Source organism: Rattus norvegicus, chromosome 3 (assembly GCF_021556685.1).
Source record: "Rattus norvegicus strain SHRSP/BbbUtx chromosome 3, alternate assembly SHRSP_T2T, whole genome shotgun sequence".
NCBI lineage: Eukaryota > Metazoa > Chordata > Mammalia > Rodentia > Muridae > Rattus > Rattus norvegicus.
This window is the reverse complement of record NC_141536.1, coordinates 146577855-146598579: the sequence shown is the minus strand read 5'-3', so window position 1 is coordinate 146598579 and position 20725 is coordinate 146577855. Positions and strand designations below refer to the sequence as shown.

Here is a 20725-nt window from a genome sequence, read left to right as displayed (position 1 = left end):
CTGAACACAGCTGCCCAGTCTTTCCAAGAGTCCAAATGCATTGTACGTGGCCCATATGGGCTGCACCTGTGCAGTGACCCAGCTAATGGCCCTGGGGTCATCCCCAGTGACCTGTGGGTTGTCTCGAAGATCACATGATGCAGGGATTGTTTGGAACAGAGGTGGTTCTGCTGAGACAAATTTATTTGGGTGAAGCAAGAACCCTTGCCAACTCACAGGGTTTTAGAGTTCAGGACAGAGAGAGGGCAGCTCCCGGGGATGTCCCCCTACCCTTCCTTTGGCTCAGTCTTACCCTGCCTGCCCTGAGGATTGGAGTGGGTCCCAGTCAAGCAGTACAATGAATGACTAAGATGACCCACATTGCAAGGCCTGGGGGAGGCAGGAACTTGGGCTCGGGCGGGGACAGCTGGTGTGAGGGGAATTTTCAGGATGGATGGGAAAGGCTGGTTCTGCCTGGAAACGGGAGCCCCTGCCTTGGATCCAAGGCCACAGGATAGCATCAGTGTGGGTATGGCTTCAGGTCCCCTGTGTATTTAGTTTTCCCAGAAGTCAGAGCTGCTATCCTAATACTACACGTGCTAACCACACTTCATGTGGTAATCCTGAGCTTTACTTTCTCTTTCTCTCTCTCCTTCCTTCAGTGTCCAAGAGCTCAGTACTGTAAAGTTAATCCCACACACCCCTCCTACACCCCTCCCCACACCCCTCCCTCACCCCTCCCCACACCCCTCCCCCACTCCTCCCCACACACCTCCCCCACTCCTCCCCACACACCTCCAGTCATGACCCCTGCCCCAGCCCTGGAGCTAGAGAGCAGTGTGCCCAGAGTGCCATTGCACTTGCCTTCCTCAATACAATGCAGAGGTGCTGGACACCACACAGGTCTCTGAAGGTCTAACCTTGCCTCACAGAAGACCCATAGGACTCTTTCTCCAGCAGATCCAGCAGGGACTGGAGTTTGCCATTCTTTTAGGCACCATGAAGATATTTTCATTTCTTTTAAAGAAAAAAAGGGGCGCTGGATGTCCCTAGGTTGGCGGGGTACTAACCTAGCTTATGTGAAACCCTGGGTTTGATCCCTAGGTATCGCACACTTGTAATCCCAGCACTCAAGAGGTAACGGCAGGAGGATCCGAAATGCCAGGTCACCCTTAGATACATGGGGAGTTTGAAGCCAGCCTGGGATCCATGAGACCCTGTCCTTAAAAAAGGTTTTTAAAGTAAACATGCCATTGTGTGATATTAAGACACCAACCATAGTTGAATTTGCTCTGGGATGGAGAGAGGGATTCATAGAGAACAGACACCCAGGCCAAGGGGCTTGCCAGAGTCACCATGAGGCTCTGGGTTTCCCCTCCCAGCCTCAGTTTCCCTGTCTATGAAGCAGGCACCATAAAGCCAGCCTCAGCCTCCTTGGCTCTGTACCCTCCCCCATTAGGCACAGGGAATCCTGTAACCCACGTTTTCTCTGGGACAAAGCTTTGCCACCTGTGTTCTCAGTTCACGCTGCCATCCTCCAGCCTCCTTTGTCATGGCTCAGGGAGCCTCCCTGACCTCCTTAGGACTATGGTGACCCTTCCTTGGTGGCCCTCTAACTCTGGTGCCTAGGGAGTCGTGCTCCGTCCTAGCCGTCTTAAGAGTTCTGTTCCCAGCACCTCCTGCCTGCCACACCTTTCACTTTTAGGCAACTCCAAGAGGTGTTAAGAGGGGCACCAAGGCCCAGATCACACTGAAAATAAATGTCAGAACCGGGTGGTGGTGGCCCATAACCTTTAATTCCCTGTACTCAGGAAGCAGAGGCAGGTGGATCTCTGTGAGTCCCAGGTCAGCCTGTTTCTACACAGAGAAACTCTGTCTTGAAAAACAAAAACCAAAACAACTAGTGAACGTTAGCACCAAGGACTCCCCTTCCCCATCATTTATTTGGATGTCTGCTTTCTCAACTTGGAAGTATTCTTGAGCCTCAGTTTCCTTCTCTTTAACACAGGGCTCCTGGGAGAGTACATAGATTCATGTGCGTTCTGCCTCAGCTCAGCCCTGGGCATGTTCGGAAAGTGTATATATGACAGCCTTGTCTCTAAATGGTGTGACCTGTAATTAGTTTTGCTAATTGAGAGAGACTTGGACTAGGGAGTTAGCTCCCAGCTGCCACCTTGCAGGGCTCTCCTGAGGCTCAAGCTGAGACCCCTTTCTTCTGTCTCCAGCGGATGACGTGTACCTAGATTCAGAGGCGGAGCGCCGGGAATACGTCCTCACACAGCAGGGCTTCATCTACCAGGGCTCTGTCAAGTTCATCAAGAGTGTGCCTTGGAACTTTGGGCAGGTAGGACATGAGGTGCCTGCCCCTCATGGTGAGCGCAGGCTAGCCTGTGACTGGGAGCCCGAGTGGGTGGCAGAGTTGCCCATTCCATTGTTAGGAATGCAGGGTACCCATGTAGCTGCAGGCCCAGAGAGGTGTAAGGCTTGTCTAAGGTCACACAGCTGAGGCAGCACTCCTGGGCCCAGGGTGGAGAGATGAGGAGAGCTTGTGAAGCAATGAAGCCCGCTGGGGTTCTCAGGAAGGAGACAGCGAAGGCCCCTTGACCCAGTAATGACCCTCAAGGGATGTGCAGTGTGAGCTCAACCTGTGTCAGTCAGTAAGTGGGTGAGGATCTTGTTGGGTCAATAGTTCCTAATGAGAACCTCCCCAAAGCACAAATGGCAGGGCCTTCCTCCTAGCTTTTGAGAGGCAGATGTGGCCAGGGGTGGGGTGTACCAGGGGTGCTGATGTTGCTGTTCATAAAGCATCTGTTTGTATCAGCCACTGCTCAGGAACATACAAGCCTTACACATACATGGCTGAAAGCAACAACCGTCACCAGGACACGGCTCCTTACAAATGGAGACCAGCCAGAGCAAGGCTGTTGAGTCTGGGCTGGGCTGGACAGAGATGACTGGCTACTACTGTCCTGTCATTTCTGGTTCCCAGCCAGGGCTGGCTCTGCAAACTCCAGGTTTCATTTTCTCCATTAGCCTCCCTCCCAGGAAACCTCTTGATCCTGTAGAGAAACCATGGCACCAGCTTCTGGTGCGTCAGGGTCTCTTGGGGGTGGAGCCCATTGTTAGCCGTCTTCCTGTAGCCTCTGGATCAGTGACTGATGTTCAGGCCGGGAAAATCCTTCTTGGGTGTAGGGAAGTCCTCCTGTATGTCTCAGTGTCATGCTGACCACAGCTTCCTCCTGAGGGATCGTAGCAGCAAAGATCTCTACCCGGCACAGGCGGTCTGGCTGTGGGAGTGAAATGAGTCATGTCTCCGTGACGTGACGTTTAAGCCTCGCCACAAGTCAACCTCAGCTCCCAGGGCTTTGCATTCTCTTCTGAGAAACAGGGTTACAGACCTGCCATTGGGACCTTCAGGGTTGTCCTTTGCAGAGACTTAAGAAAGAGGAAACCTCGCTGTCCACAGTGGTCAGAAAGTCTTCTGGAAGTTGGAAGCATTTGAGCTGGGCTTTGTAGAGCAAGTAAGCGCTTCTCATAGGAGACACTAGCTCTGTGGGAAGAACTCAGAGGTGGGCACGTCTATATCCTGCCTGAGAAGGGATCTGTGGGTAAAGGAACCCTGAAGGGCGAGTTGGGAAACATCCCAGCTGTAAATATCCCTGAGCATCAGGCTGGTGGCAATGGGAAGCCCCAGCAAGTCCCAGAGGGCTTTTCTGCAGCATGAAAGGACGGTTGGGACAAGGCTTTGTCAGGAATAGCATCACAAGATGAAGAAGTGCAAAGGCAGAAAGGAGACTCCCGAGGTGCCAGATGGGCATGACCCTCCCTCTCTTTATACTTAGGTCCCCCAGATGTCACACTGCTTCAGCAGCTGGCATCCTGGGGGTGTCCAGAACCAGCTGGATTCCCATTTACTAGCGAGATGGAGTGGGGTTCCTTCAGCTGTGGGGGTGTAGCACAGCTTCCTGAAGAGGCTGGCACTCCAGCTTCCTCTTCTGTTTGTTTGCTTGGATACAGTTTGAGGATGGGATCCTGGATGCCTGCCTGATGCTCTTGGATGTGAACCCCAAGTTCCTGAAGGACCGTAGCCGGGACTGCTCACGACGCAGCAGTCCCATCTATGTGGGCCGCGTGGTGAGCGGCATGGTGAGTATGGGGGGGGTGGCTGGGGGAGCTGACAGGCTGCTCCCTTCTTGGAAGATGAGGCCACTGTGCCCTGTGTTGGGGATGATGAGGACTTGGCCTCAGCAAAAGCAGTTTAAAAAGCTCTACACAGATGAGGTTCCTAGGGCAATTCGCTCAGCCTTTCACCCAGCAAATATTGACCAATGGCCACTGATGACCTGGATGCTAGGGTAGTGCTGGGTCTAAACACCATGTGGTCCCAAAACTCATAAAGCCCTATTCTAGTGGGTGGGTGAAAGGAACGAGACACTAGTGGAAATAAACATGAGGAATGAGCGTTCAACCGTCAGTCAAGATGCGCGTGCTGTGGGAACAAGGTTTGTGAGTGTCTGAGCACAGGCTCCCACCATGGGGAGGGGCTGAGGATCCTCCCTCTGGGGTGGTCCCCAGAGATGACTGGAAAGAAGAGGTAGCCTGTGCTAAGGCCTTGGAGAGAAGCTGGAGTAGAGTGAGCCAGAGGAGTGGGCGGACAGGGCTGGAGCACACAAGGCCTTATGGGATGTATTTGAATTCTATTCTGGAGGCAGTGGGTGTTTCAGAGATGTGTGGGACCAGTGAGGGTGTTTGTGAAACTCAAATCGCACCATGCCACTTGGGGCTGACCCTAGATTCACAGGGCAGTTTCATCCCCTGAATCGAATTCTGAGAGGTTGGCTCTGGTAGGATACGGCCTTCCTCTGTCTCCTGAGCCCTTGGCTGCTCTGCAGCACGCGGGGTCTACAGTCCTTCATCCTGGCACGGCCCCACTTTGATCCCTTGCTCTATGTTCTCCTCCTGATCCACACGGCAGGCTTAGTTTCCCATGATTCTCTGTTGATTTCAGGTCAACTGCAATGATGACCAGGGTGTGCTTCTGGGTCGCTGGGACAACAATTATGGGGACGGTATCAGTCCCATGGCCTGGATCGGCAGCGTGGACATTCTGCGGCGCTGGAAGGAACACGGCTGTCAGCAAGTGAAGTATGGCCAGTGCTGGGTGTTTGCGGCGGTAGCCTGCACAGGTGAGCTGCCGCTGGGCAGTCTGGCACCAGTCTCAGTGCCCAGTAGGCCCATGGGGACACAGGGAGACCTGGTTTCAATACCACTTCTGCCATTGGGATACCGTGTATCCTGAGACTAGTTAGTCCATTTCCTGCCTCTTTTCTTCCCATGAGTTCCATACCCTGAACCTTTCCTCTAGGGTCTAAGACACCTTTTCTCCATGGGACCTCCTGAATTCTCCTGGAGATATCCCAAACCCTAACCTCCTACCTAGGTGCCTTTGTTTTTGGCTGTGGCCACCTTCCAGGCTGGTATGTGAGGATTCAAGGGAACTTAAGCCAAGTCCGTGGCTCAGAGACCCAGGGAACAATAAATGTTCAGGCTGCTTCCAGTCTCTAGGTGGGCTTGGGACAGTGTCTTCATGCCTCAGTTTCTCCATCTGAGAAATAGGGGCAGCAGTGATAAACTGATCACAAAGAGCCCCGAGGCCTCGGACAAAACCACTGAGCATAGTCTCTGGTTAAGAATGGCTTGGGCTGGCGTCTTAGGGCATCCAGGGTTCCAGGGCATCTGGATGGCACCCTGGGCATTTCCTCAGTGCCTGGCACTCAGCAGCACCAACCACACTGAGGTTTGCCTTGGAGGGCATGTGACCTGCGGGCTTTGGCAAAGTAACTCCAAGTGCTGTTCTGGGCACTAGGCAGATGAGCCTGCCCCCACCCATGCCTTTGTCTGAATCACTACATCCCAGCAAGCTGCTATTATTGGCTTCTCTTGGTAAATGGAAGCTCCAAGAGGGGAAGTGACTTGCTCAAGGTCAAACGGCTGGTTCAGGGCACAGTCTGGCCCTGAACCAGGTATGTATGGCTCTGGGGAAGCCGAATATCCTTAGACTGTGGTGATAAGATTTCTCAGGGCACTGTCCTGGGGACAGCAGACAGACAACACAGAGCCTCCTGTCTGTACCCGGAGGCATGCCTCACGTGGAACAAGGAGTAGGACTTATACCAGCTTCAGCTGTGGCTACAGGAATCAGGCAATAGGTAGCAGGTCACTGCTTCCCCTCCCCCTCCAAGCACCTCCTGAATCTCCTGGCCAGAAGCCAGGGCCATCTGGAAAGCTCTTTCACAGGCCAATGTAGGGTAAAGGGCAAAGGCCACATCTCTCTTCCCCCTTCAAAGATTCAAAGTCTATCAAAAGGAAAAGGAAAAAGCTGGAGTCCCAGGGTTGGACATACTGTAGACTTTTTGTTTGGTTTCATCTTTTAGATACTTAGTTTCTTTTTCCCCATCCTAAGAGTCTATCCCATTTATCGTAAGGGCTGAGTGTTACTCAGCTTGTTGAGTGGGCCCAAGGCCCTTGCAAAGAAACAAAGAAACAAAAGAGCTGGGGCTGCAGCTCGGTTCGTACAGTACTCATCTAGCATATACATGGTCCTGGGTTTGAGCCCCACCACTTGCGATCTCAGAGGCATGGGGATCAAGAACAGAAGCTCAAAAATCAAGCATTCCAGCTCATCCTTGACTACATAGCTAGACCAACGGGGTTACATCAGACCCTGCCTCAAAACCAAATTAAAGTGGGGGTGGGAGGCACTCGAGATCCTTACCCCACTCTTTGTATTAAGCTTGCGGTCTTCCCAGGGTGGTCAGCGCCTTGCTATGCCCCTGCCCATTGTTCCTGGGGCTTGCAGGCTAGAGGGGTGGTGGAGGTCAGTGTGACTGGAGTGAAGTGTGCAAAGAGGTGATCAGGAATCAGGGGCCACAACAGAGTCTCCCTTTGATGTCCATGGGGGCCATAGTGCTATGGGAGGCCACTGAAGAGTTTATTGTGATGCCGTGACAGGGGAGGAACATAGTGGGCACAGGTAGGCACCATTGCAGACCAAGAGTGGCAGCTACATAATAACGTCCCCACCAGGTTAGTGGGCCCATCGTCCCCTGGGTGTAGATAGGCCTATGAGGGCCTGGGCAGGGCAGAGCCTCAGTAACAATGTGGAGCCTTCTTCATCCCTCTCACCCTACCCCCAGTGCTGCGGTGCCTTGGCATCCCTACCAGAGTGGTGACCAACTACAACTCCGCCCACGACCAGAACAGCAACCTGCTCATCGAGTACTTCCGAAACGAGTACGGGGAGCTGGAGAGCAACAAGAGCGAGATGATCTGGTGAGGGGCCGGATGGGATGCTGGGAGGGACAGGAAACCGGAAGTCATGGTTGAATTGGGCCTTGACTGCTGAGCGGGAACAGGCAGAGGAACTGGCCTGGAGAAAGCTGGGTGGAGGCAGAGAGGTGGGAAGCCCGCCACAAACAGCCCTAGAGGGGATGGTAGGAGGAACCGGGACGAAGTGGGAGTCTGGAATATGAGCTGGGGTGCTGGCTGGCTTTTGGAACTACTCTCAATTTCAGAGTCAGAAAGGACTGAGCCAACCCCATAGGCCAGGGCTGGAGCAGGGAGCTGGGGTTGGGAGGGTTCAGGTGGGTAGAGAGGGGCCCTGGACAAGGCAGGGACTGAGGGCAGGAAAGTAGCTAGGACCAAGCAATTGAGAGGTTAGTCATCGAGACCTGGAGCTGCAGAAAGGGCTCAGAGATGGTGGAAAAATCAGAGGACAGGATGAGTCCCCACTAAGGAAGCTGCTACTGAGACTGCTCCAAGGGAGGCCAGAGAGGTGGATTTCCTAGTCTCCTATGGTGAGTGGGATTTGTGGAAGATGACAGAAACAATTGTCTGTGTTTTGCCTCTGTCCCATACTAGGAATTTCCACTGCTGGGTGGAGTCCTGGATGACCAGGCCAGACCTACAGCCAGGCTATGAGGGGTGGCAGGCCATTGACCCCACACCGCAGGAGAAGAGCGAAGGTGGGTGGGGACTGCACTCCCTAGGGGTCCAGAAGCTGCAGCAGGGTGGGGCCGAGATGCCAAGCTGAGGCCAGCAATGGAGTGGCTGTCCTTGGTCTGTGTGTTCGTAGTGTACTCCTTTAGGGAAGGTGTGAACAAGCCCAAAGAAAAAGAATCTCTTCACCTTCTCCCAAAATAGCATTGTCACCTACCCACTGCTTCCAGCAATTCCAAATGTGATGCTTGTATGTGTCAGACAGACAGACAGACAGACAGACAGTGTCGAGGCAAGGTCTGAGAAAGCACTTGGACATTCTCTCAAAAAAATAAAAAGTGCACAGATAGGGATACAAGGAGCATTGGAGTTATAGAAAGTTCTAGGAAAAAAAAAGCCTTTATGGCATAATAACACTTGTTCCTTTGTGGAGCAAGTTCTAGTGTTGGGGACAGTCTATGTGACAGCCCTTCCTATCTGGGACAGCTACAGAGATGAAAACGTCTCTGGTTCTTACTGGTGGCAACTGTAAGTGCTCCTATGCCTTGTCACCTTGTCATCAGAGGACAAGCTGTTAGAACACTGTAAGTTAAAGATGTCATCTACATTCTTCTAAAGTCACCAGTCCTTTTATTGGAAGCTGGGCAGGGTTGGTGATGAGTGTTACCGTTAGGCGGCCTCTTTGTAGACTTGTCCATATCCCAGGGTGACATTCCTGTGACTTCAGTTTCCATGTCCCATCTCACGACGTACCAGAATATCTCCGCCCATCTCCAGCCCCCGACACTGTAGGTGTGGACAGGGTCGGGCGGTTTTACCTTTGCAAACCCAGATCGCACACTCAGAACTGGCTGAGGCCAGGCTGTGGCAGGCACTGGTTTCTGCTCAACACTGAGCTTGGACTTGAATGCCAATATCTGGTTCTGGAGTCTGCCCCCCAAATCCTCATTCTGCGTGCCTTCTTCAGGAATGGCTTCTCTGGTTAAAGAGTGATCTGGTCTGAGAGCTTTATGCATGTGGTCCAATCCTGGAGGGGTCTGGTATCACCTGCTGTGTAGCTCCACTCCTCTCTCCCTTTCACCCCGAACAGGAACATACTGTTGTGGCCCAGTCTCAGTGCGGGCCATCAAGGAGGGTGACCTGAGCACCAAGTATGATGCGTCCTTCGTGTTTGCCGAGGTCAACGCTGATGTGGTGGACTGGATCCGGCAGTCAGATGGGTCTGTGCTCAAATCCATCAACAATTCCCTGGTCGTGGGGCAGAAGATCAGCACTAAGAGCGTGGGCCGTGATGACCGGGAGGACATCACCTATACCTACAAGTACCCAGAGGGTAGGTGTCTGCGCCCTCAGAGCAGATGAGCACCCGGCTTTACCAGCCCGACAGGCTTGCTTGTCTGTGTATCACAATTGACAACCTATGTGTGTCAGAGACCCATGGGCTATGTTGCAGGTTAAGAGAGTCCTCAAAAGCAGGTGCAGACATTGGGGTGACTTATTTAGACTATTGTTCAACAAAAAAGATTCTTTCTGAGCTGGACACCAGGGTACATGCCTGTAATCTCACCTACTTGGAGAGCTAAGACATGGAGAATCATGTGTTCAAGACTAACACAGTGAGGTCCTTAATATCTGTCTGTCTGTCTGTCTATCTAATTTTATATCTATCTATATCATATATCTATCTCTATTTATACATGTTATTTGATTTCTATATATATATATCATATATCTATATATATCTAGAGAGAGAGAGAGGAGAGAGAGAGAGAGAGAGAGAGAGAGAGAGAGAGAGAGAGAGAGATGTATGTATGTGTGCGTCCATTTGGACATGTGTGTACATTTAGAGGCCAGAGGTGATGTTAGTCTCTTACTCTATTGCTGTCTGGTCTTTAAAAAGACTTATTTCATTTTTTTATTCGTGTGCATGTGTGTGTGTGCCCAAGGAGTCCAGAAGAGAGTGCTAGAGCTCCTGAAACTGAGTTATAGACAGTTATGGGTTGACTGATGTGGGTGCTGGGAACTGAACTAAGTCCCCTGGAAGAACAGGAAGTCCTCTTAACCTCTAAACATCTCCCCTCTTCCCCACCTTATTCTTTGAGTCAGAGGCTCTCTCACTGAGCCGAGAGCTCACCAGTGGGCTAAACCGGCCGGCTAGCTCTGTTACAGACATACACTATCATACCTGGCTTTTACATGGGTGCTCCAGATCTGAAGTTGGGTCCTTGTACTTGCAAACTAGGCACTGATGGAGCCATGCCCCTGTCCTTGTCACCCTGCTTTGTAAGTCTTGCTTTTTTCATTGATTTGATTCTCAGTCAATCTGGAGAGCACATGGTCACTGTAGGAGAGCACATGGCCACTGTATAGGAGAGATGTGCATCTCGAGAGGAATGGTGATAATGTCCATGTTGTATGTCACATTACTAATGGGGAGTGTCGGGCAGGACCTGTAACTACACACAGACCTTTGTTACAGTGTGTGTATGCTAGAGAGACCATGGGGAGCATCCTGGAAACCGGATAGTAACAGGTTCAGTCTCACCCAGAGGCCATACTCTTTCTCTCACAACGGTGGATCAGTAAAGAAAAAGACTGCGAGACTGACTGGGCACATCCACCAGCCCACTCAGTATGAAGTTTCTCAAGTCTCACTGTGTGGCAGTCTCCATTACTCTTACGGAGGTGACCAAGAGATTGCAGTCCTTGCCCTGACCTGGTCCCCAACAACTCTGAGGCTGCCTGGGAGCTAGAACTGTCTGGACACGCTCTAGCAGAGCTGAAGGGATGTCCCAGCAAATAAGAGTGCTCGCTGCTCTTTTTTTTTTTGGTTCTTTTTTTCGGAGCTGGGGACCGAACCCAGGGCCTTGTGCTTCCTAGGTAAGCGCTCTACCACTGAGCTAAATCCCCAGCCCCTAATGCTCGCTGCTCTTACAGAGAACCGTGGTTTGGTTCCTGGCACCCACTGTGGCTCACGAACCACTGGTAACTCCAGTTTCATGGAATCTGACTCCCTCTTCTGGCCTTTGTGGGCACAGGGCACACACCCAGGGCACATACATAAGTGCAGGTAACACACACATAAAATAAATAGATCTTTTAAAAACCAGATATAAACTTAATAACACTTGGAGAAAAAGGAGAAGGTACACAGGAGAGTGGTAGATGGAACGCAGAAAGAAAAGACTGTTTCCACGGAAAACCTCAACATTAGGCAGCCGAGGGAAGTCAGGCAGAGTTGTCCCTGTGCAAACAAATTATCATGTCCCTGCTTCATATGCACCAGCAGTTCAGGTCTGAGTGTGTCACAGAGATAAATAAAATGGAACCTTGAGCTTCTGGGGTTGGAGGTAAACACATAAAGAGAAAACCACCGAGGTGGGACAGGTAGGAAAGGTTTTCTTGGAGCAAGGGTCATTTAAGGCTGGATCTTGAGGGTTCTACAGGAGTTCATCTGTGGGGAGTAGCATGCACCTTTCTCGTCCTAGCACAGAGGTGTGGAGAGGGGTTCCCTTGGGGCTGCTCTGTGTCACCAGGACTCTGAAAAGCCAGCTTGCTCCGTCCAGACCCTCGCCCGTTGATCCTTGTTGAAGGCATGATCGGAGTTCTCATCTCTGTTGTCTCTCAGGGTCCCCAGAGGAGAGGGAAGTCTTCACCAGAGCCAACCACCTGAACAAACTGGCAGAGAAAGAGGAGACAGGGGTGGCCATGCGGATCCGAGTGGGGGATGGTATGAGCTTGGGCAATGACTTTGACGTGTTTGCCCACATCGGCAACGACACCTCGGAGAGCCGTGAGTGCCGCCTCCTGCTCTGTGCCCGCACTGTCAGCTACAACGGCGTGCTGGGGCCCGAGTGTGGCACTGAGGACATCAACCTGACCCTGGATCCCTACTCTGGTAAGGCTCTGCCTGTGCGTGCCTGGAACATCCAGGGTTTCCGGGTGTATCTCACCTTCCAGACTCTTGCCTGGCATCACCAGGGCCAAATGTTCTTTCTTAGTATCATGGTATTTAAGAGTGTGTGTGTGTGTGTGTGTGTGTGTGTGTGTGTGTGTGTGTGTGTGTGAAGGCAACTGTAAGTGTTATCCTTCAGGTACAATGCACCATCATCATCATCATCATCATCATCATCATCATCATCATTATTTTGCATATGACTGGGTCTCTCACTGGGCTGGAATTCTTCAGACAGCCTGGACAGCTAGTCCCAGGGACCTGCCTGCCCCACCTCCCAGCGCCACCATTACAAAGCCTGTTCTTTTTGTGTTCTGTGGAATTGGCATTTTTGGGTTTATAAGGCTGGCCCTTTACTGGCTGAACTGTCTCCAGCCTCCCAGCATGCTTAATTCTTAAAGCTATGAGAGAACTGGGAGCTGGCATAATAGACCGCACCTGTCATGCCAGCTCTCGGGAAGGGGAGGGGGACCCCTGAGCCATGAAGACTGAGAGTTGGAGGACAGCTTAGGCGATATAGTGAGACCCTGTCTCAAAAGAAAAAAAAAGGTGTGTGTTGGAGGTGAGGTGTAGATTCCATCACTGCAACCCATTTTCCAGATTTGGAGACAGAGGTGCAGAGTAATCAAGTCACTCTCCCGTCAGAGTTGTGCAGCTAGTGAGGGGATGGGTTTGAGCCTGTCTTGTTTCATGGCATTTTCCCATGAGTCCGCTGGCTCTCTGTCACCTCCAATTCTCTCCTCAGTGTTCTCCTATAGTTGTTCTTGTCCTTGAGGCCACACGTTGGGATAGCACAGAGCTGGGACACAGTCCAGCCCCATAGGCCATCCATGTCTCCCTTTTGGGGAAGGCAAAGGGACTGGGACCTGGTAGGAGTACCACTCATCCTGGCCTCTGGGTGAAGCCACCCCACCACCTCCGAGACCCTGTCCCCTGGGCTCAGGAGGGTGAGCTTCGGCCAGTGTGGACTGTGTGTGCTTCTGTACTGTCAACACTCAGTACTGGAGAGCCAGTGAGACCTTCCTGGACAAGGAGGAGGCCTAAGCCATTGCTCTCCCTACTCCCACTCCCAGGACCTCCACACAGCTCTGGCATAGCCCAGATTTTCTGAGTAGACAGACCTGTGTCTAGGACTTCTTGACTCTTCTCTCACGGGCCTGGCAAATTCTCTTAGCCCCAGGCCCTGGGTCCCAGCACTGACACTGTTGTAAGATGCATTCTGAAACCAGTTAGACTCACGTGGCTTTTGCCTCCACAGCCTTCACAGGGCAATGTCACAGACTAGCAAGGTGACCATACCCATCCTATGAGGCAGCAACCTGCTCACCGGATGGACAGCGCTGAGGACTCAGGGCAGATGTGGAATCACTGTGCCTGGGGCTGTCTGCATCCGTGTGAGATCCAGGGAGACGAAGGCTGGGCCTTTCTTCACCACTGTGGTGGGTGACAGGTGGCAGTGTCAGCTCAGGGTATCTCCACCACGTGATGGAAGGATCCAACTGATCCCCTGTGTGTGAGTCCTAAGAATAAGAGGCAGGGGTTCTCACCATGGGTACATGGGGTAGCCCGAGCATCTGTATCCCAGTTGCCTGCTGCTGTTGCCCTGGAAACACAGCTGTAGTTTCCCACGCAGGCCACAGACCCTAATTTGCACAAAGGCCAGTCCCGCCCGCTGATACCACTCGCTCATGAGCTGTCCTGAGGAAAGCAGTGTACTTTGAGATAAACGTGGGACAAGCCCTAGATACCAGGTGCCTTACTGCCAGCCGTGGAGTCACCCTTGCCTCACGGATACCATCAGAGCACCTGCATCAGGCTGCAGGAGCTCCAGCCAGGCCCACAGTTCAATCAACAGGGCCCTGCCTGCCAGAAATCCACGAGGGACAGCATAGGGAGCAGGAAGTAAAGGCCAGGGGCTCTGTGTGCTGGGCTCTGACTGGAAAGCACAGTTAGTCCAACATGGCCTCCTGGGGCTTCCAAAGCCAAGGTCAACCTGAGACTGATAGAATTACTGTGCTTATGCTCTTTGATGATATGATCTGGGGACTTCCATGTACTAATGGACAGGAAGCCAGGCCCAGGACAGCTGAATGGAGTCCAGATGCTCTCCCCACTCCTCCTCCCGCTCTCTTTCTCTCTCTCCTCCCTCAGTCACCAGGAGATCAGGAAGGCAGTCAGTGTTGTTCAGTGACCATCCCCAGGGGCCCTTCTAGAACAGGTCATAATGTCCAAGGGAACGGAGACTGACCACATTCAGTTTCTCCTACCAGCCAGCATCTGGCCCAACGCCAAGGCCTGGTGACTGATCTGTGAACGTCCAGCAGCTCTCCAGGGCCTGGCCTGGCCTGGCCAAGCCAGCAGTCATGGCCACACCCTCCTCGTGTCCAGGGTTTCCTCTTTCTATTTTGCCCCCAGGGTGTCACTGGCCATTTCAGCCTTTAGTCCTCATGGACACATCATCGGGCAGAGGCAGGTCCCCCTGGTGTTGACACAGCTGGAAGGCCACCCACTGCCCAGCTTTCTAAAGGCTGTGGCACGGGCTGCTGGAGTCAACGACAGGCAGGCCACTATCCCCCAGTTTTGTCAGTCCTCCAGCTAACCTGGGCAGCAGTCCCCAGGTGCAGGGGCAGAGAGGTACTAATTTGCCTTTGGCACCCCAGTCCTTGTGAGTCACCTCATTATCAATTAGCTTATATCTATATCTATCTATATCTATTTATATCTGTATCTATGTCTATATCTATATCTATGTTTATTGTGGTGTTGGTTTGTTACAAATAATGATGAAAATCTTCTCTTAGAAAAAGATGGTGGTGGTGGTGGTGGTGGTGGTGGTGATGGTGGTGGTGATGTTAAAAACATCAAGCAGGTTGTAGAAAGATACCATGTAAATACGAGGACCCTACTGCTCTGTGATAGCCATTCCACTCCGGGTATATAAATGCTGTTCTAGCAAGGGAAGGGGATGCCTCCATTGTCAGAGTGCTGGCTGCTCTCTGCAGGGCCACGATGCTGCAAAGTTGGCTCTGTGCAATGAGCTTGGGGGAACAACCCTGCAGAGCTCCTGTTTCCCAGGGAATCCAGGAGCTCAGGGTCTCAGTGGATGAGCAGATAGGGCTGGGAGGTGCAAGCCAGTAGATCCCAGATCTGAGCTCCTTTTTCCAAACCGTCCTGCTGCCCACAAACCCCTGCTGCCCTTAGGCCTCCGTCTTCTTCTCAGAAAAAAATTAAAATGTGATACAGCCCACGTTTCAGATGGGTCAAGGCTGTGTGGCCCAGTGGTGAGTGAGCTGCTGATGTGACTCAGATGCCTGGGTGGTATGTCCAGCTGTGGGCATAATGCACGGCAACACCATTGCCCAAGCCTCAGCCTTCTTGTCTGTAAAAGTAAAGCCACTCTTGGGTTGTCGAGCGGGTGAAATGGAAGGCCTTGGGAGAGGCGTGCTGTCTGCCAGTCAGCTGCCCTCCTTCTCCAGAAGACTGGTGCCTCCCTGGCCCACTCAGGAAACTCTCCCCAGTCTCCTAAGCATTCATATTGCCCAGTGTACTACTAGTAGGCTCTAGTAGGTGGCAACCTGCCAGGTCACCAAGAAGGAAGTGAGGCAAACTGGGAATACAACGACTCTGCGAGAGCGCCCGCTTGGCATGGCGAGGCTCTGGGTTCTATCCAGCTGTGGTGGTCTGAAATCTCAGCAGTTGGTCAGATCCAGCCCTCACAGCTCAAACGGCACAGGCCACCCGTCACACCTCCCTCCCTCCCCTTCATAACAGAGAACAGCATCCCCCTTCGCATCCTCTACGAGAAGTACAGCGGTTGCCTGACCGAGTCAAACCTCATCAAGGTGCGGGGTCTCCTCGTCGAGCCAGCCGCTAACAGCTACCTGCTGGCTGAGAGAGATCTCTACCTGGAGAATCCTGAAATCAAGATCCGGGTAAGGAGCAGATGGGGCCTCAGGACAGAGCTCCCACCTACACACACCTGCTTCTCTCTCTGCAACCTTTCTGTGCCTTGTGGTCCTTATGGAAGGAAGGCATCATAAAGATAAGAGAATGCAGGACTTGAAGCTCCTATGAAGGGTGACTAGAGCCTGGGGTGGAGAGTGTGGTGTCTGGGTCTGGGACTTAGGTAACTTTAAAGGGCCAGTACCCACCTTGGTGTTGCTGCTGCAGTCAAAGGGTAGCAATCGTCATGGCTCAGGCTTGTGATTGGGTGGCGTTGAAGATGCTAATTCAGCCTCTGGTCCCCAGTTCACTGCTCTGTGGGACCAGGTCAGTGCTGGCACTTTGGGGATACTGTGAGAATCCAAGTATGGCCACAGGGAGCGGCTACGGCCTCATACTGCATGTTTGGAGGCTTGGTGAAAGCCAACTGTACCATCATCACCATCTTCCTCCCAGCCCTCTTCTGAGGTGCCCCTACACCCCAGCAGCAGTTGCTGTAAAGCACCTCACAGTCATGGGCCAGAGTCGGCCAAGGGCTTGCAGACCTCAGCTTATCTGTCCTGAAGAACTGACAGCTTTCTCTTCTCAGCAAACCAGGGTTCAGAAAGGCTCAGCTTCTCCCAGTAGTGCACAGCTCAGATCAGTCAGGTTAGTTCCAGTCCTGACTTACCAGCTTCAGACCCTGGGACACATGAGACCCTTCATACCCACCCCCCAGGGTCATATGGAGCCTCTGTAAAGTTCCATGAAAGGGCCTGAAGCGCATCCATCATTTGTGGTTTGCAGATGGGAAATGGAGGCACCAAGATGTGCCCTAGAGTTGGGCGTAACTTCTTTTAGCAAACATTGGGAGAAACTCTGTGGGTATCCAGCCTGGCTCTCTGCCCTAACCTTCACCTGCACCCTTTCAGATCCTGGGGGAGCCCAAGCAGAACCGCAAACTGGTGGCTGAGGTGTCCCTGAAGAACCCACTTTCTGATTCCCTGTATGACTGTGTCTTCACTGTGGAGGGGGCTGGCCTGACCAAGGAACAGAAGTCTGTGGAGGTGTACGTACTGGGTCTTGGGGAGGAGGAGGCTGGAGCCAGGAGCAAGGCTGTTGAACCCAGCCCAGCCTGTAGCCCAATCTGCTCATCTCCTGCTCACCTGCATCCCACCTACCCTAAACCCCAAGCCAGAGTGCCCACAAGGTGACCTTTCAACTCTCACAACATGCTAACTGCAGGTCAATCCCCCACCAGCACACACCTGACCTGGGACGCACCAGTCACCGTGTGCTGTCTCCAAACAGTCTGGATGCCCACATGTGTCTCTGTGTACATGCACGTCCAGGCACGGGGCATCTGTAGCCATTTGCATCTACACACGCTGCTTTTCTTTCCAGTGCCATGTAATTCATACAACCAGAACAAATTGAGAGCATGTACAATCCACACAATCTACACAATGCATTGTCTCTCCTGTAGCCACAGGGCATGTGCATGGCTGCCAGTACACATGGGCAGATCTACTCACCACATATGCTTGCCCTGCCCCCACCAGCAACGTGCTTGCTCACACCTATATATGCTCGTATACATATAAACATATATACATACTGTCTCATATACACTCAAACTTGTGTACATGCTCAAATGCACACATGTGTATATGCATGCATGTGTGCATACTCATACACACACACACACACACACACACACACACTAGGAGGCCTAACCCTGCAGAAGCCATGAGTTGGAACCATTATCAACACTGGCCTTAGTCTTCCTTCGGCAACGTCCTGGCCTAAGTCCTAGTGTGTCTTCGCTGGTGTTCCATGTGTAACATAGCAGCCAGGCCTGTCTCCTAACTTACCCTCTTTCCTTCTGCAGCTCAGACCCTGTGCCAGCAGGAGATGCGGTCAAGGTGCGGGTTGACCTGTTCCCGACTGATATTGGCCTCCACAAGTTGGTGGTGAACTTCCAGTGTGACAAGCTGAAGTCGGTCAAGGGTTACCGGAATATCATCATCGGCCCGGCCTAAGGGACCCCCTTCACCCAGACTCAGCCCATCACCTGCCAGCCCTCAACTCAACCTGGTCTTTATCCCCAGATAATGAGCGACGACTGCACCCCATTCGGGCTGACATGACTGCCTCGGGGCTTTTCAGAAGACAATGTACTTCTGGCCCATCCTGTTCCTCTGGATCTATTTCCCCATCTGTCCCCTTAGCTGTGAGGAATGTTCTGTGCTGATACAGCCAGTACCCTGGCGAGAGTAAGAGGAGAGCCATTATTACCAGCACTCTGTATCTGTGTATTGTTTGAACTGTCTCTAGAGCCTCAGAGTGAGTGCAAACGGATGGTGAGCCCGTTGGCTCAACGAAGGAACTCAGCTGCCTCTCCAACAGTTTCCCACCCGCCTCCCCTCTGAAGGGGAACTGTATGTGCTAGGCACCTCGAGTTCTAACAGGGACAGCAACCTGTTGGATGTCCATGAGAAACTTCAGGGTGGGAACTGAGGCTGCCCGTGCTGTACTGTGTCAGTAGGACAGGCCAGCCATCACTTGCAGGGCCAGTGGGTGAGCTTAGAAACACCACCTGTGTCATCTGGCTTGGAATTTAGCACTCTATCTGTGACACCAGCTTTGACCCGAGGGTGTCAGAGAGGCCATCTCTTCCGGCCTTCTCCGGAAGGACACGGTTAGGGTGAGGAGGTGAGGGAGGAGCGGGGAGGCTTGAGAGCTGGGAGTCAGAGCCTGGGTTTAAGCCCCAAGGAGGGCTACACTCTATCCTCCTCTTCTGGGCTTGATCCTCCTATATCAGAGCAGAGATTGACAAGCCCTCCTCCAGGGTTTCCTGGTCCCATACTTCTAAAGCCTTCCATCCAAGGCTAGGGCACTTCTGGGGTGTCCTGCTTCTCACCTGTGCCTGGGCTCCTCAGATACAGTTCCAGGACAACCCACAAGCTACTCACATAGTGCCTAGACTAGATTTCACAGAAGGAGCCTTAAATGTCCATGCTGGTCCCTACCCACCAGGGCCACCCCTCCATGCCCCTCCTCCTTGGTAAGCACACCTAGACACAGCATTTGTCTCTAGAAAAGCACAGAAGCCTATGGGTCATCATCCGAGTTAGCCTACTCCTACCCCTCTGTGGCTGGGCCCTCAAGCTGGAAGGCTGCAGTGTGGAGGGGTTTCTAGGGGGTGAGGTCAGAGACTCTGGGATCCCCTGAAATCCCAGAGAAGAACTTGGGAAGAATCACACTGCTGCATTTAAGACGTTCCGCTTTATGCAGAGAATCGCACCGTGAGTCTTGTATCTGCCCTGTCCCCACACGGTTCCATTTCTTTTGATCTGTGCAAGCTTCAGGCAGTAGGCATGCTTTCGAAGCACATGTGAACACCGAAATAAAGGTCTATTTTTCACACTCAAACAAGGTCTGCCTTGTCCTCTGGGAGCTTCTGAGGGGGTTGGGTAGCACTCACACCTGTGGCCACCCCCTGCCTTCTCACCCAAGCTTTAACAACCCCCCTCCCACTTTCCTGGTTCTCAAGGCTCTACCCACAAACCTCTCCCACTTGCTGAGCCAGGAATTTCCTGTGTCCCCTAGTGTGTGTGCCTCTTATGTTTTGCTGTTCTCTGTGCCTAAAATACCCTTCTGTGTCTTTCAAAAGTCACCTTTTGTTACTTTGGGGTAACAAATCATGGTGTGGTGGTGCCCAACTATAATCCCAGTTCTACGGATGAAATTCCAGTTCATTGGCTAAACAGTTTAGACTACTTGGTAAGCTCTAGGCCAGTTAGAGACTCTGTCTCCAAAACCAAGATGGACAGTATTTGAGAAATGACACTGGAGAGTTGGCATTTGGTGCGTATACACACACACACACACACACACACACACACACACGTGCGCACACACACACACGCACACACACATGCACACACACACGCACACGCACACACACATGCACACACACACGCACACACACACGCACACACACATGCACACACACACGCACACGCACACGCACATGCACACACACATGCACACACACACGCACACACACATGCACACACACACGCACACACACACGCACACACGCACACAACGCACACACACGCACACACACACACGCACACACACACGCACACACGCACACACATGCACACACACATACACACACATACACACACACGCGCACACACACGCACACACACACGCGTGCACACACATGCACACACACGCACACACATGCACACACATGCACACACACATGCACACACACATGCACTTCTACACACACATGCACATACATACAAATGTAAAATAACTCCCAATGTCACCTTTCTGGGGTATCAAGTTCACATTCCCTGGACACCTTGGGTGACTTGGGCACTGGGTCAGTAAGCAATGTGCTCAAAGACAGAACCAGGGCCAGAAAGATGGCTCGGCAGCTAACGGTATCCACCACTAAGGCTGATGACTGAACGCAAGTGGTGGAAGGAGAGAGCCAACTCTTGAAAGTTGTCTTCTGATCTGCACATGCACATGCATACACACACAATAGATGATAGATAAATAAATGATGGATAGATGATAGATAGATGATAGATAAATAAATGGTGGATAGATGATAGATTGATAATTGATAGATGATAAAAAGATAGATGGATGATAGATAAATGTAACACCTGTCGTCTTTTATTATTACTTTTAGTTGTTTATTACTTGGTAATTTCTTTTCTTTTTTTCGGAGCTGGGGACCGAACCCAGGGCCTTGCACTTGCTAGGCAAGCGCTCTACCACTGAGCTAAATCCCCAACCCCGGTAATTTCTTATCACTATTACTATCAGTTGCTGAAAGAA

At 52.1% G+C, this 20725-nt stretch overlaps 1 protein-coding gene across 1 annotated transcript in view; it reads left to right on the top strand.

The window, feature by feature from the left end:
- Tgm2 (transglutaminase 2) overlaps positions 1-19288 on the top strand; it is a 28941-nt gene extending 9653 nt beyond the window's left edge. Inside the window, 10 exon segments of the mRNA NM_019386.3 lie at positions 2205-2323; positions 3997-4125; positions 4988-5165; positions 7176-7311; positions 7900-8003; positions 9068-9310; positions 11606-11875; positions 15704-15864; positions 16786-16922; positions 17745-19288. Of these exon segments, the coding sequence (NP_062259.3) occupies positions 2205-2323; positions 3997-4125; positions 4988-5165; positions 7176-7311; positions 7900-8003; positions 9068-9310; positions 11606-11875; positions 15704-15864; positions 16786-16922; positions 17745-17895 (1628 nt within the window). The 3' untranslated portion in view covers positions 17896-19288.
- The last annotated feature ends 1437 nt before the right edge of the window (positions 19289-20725 follow it).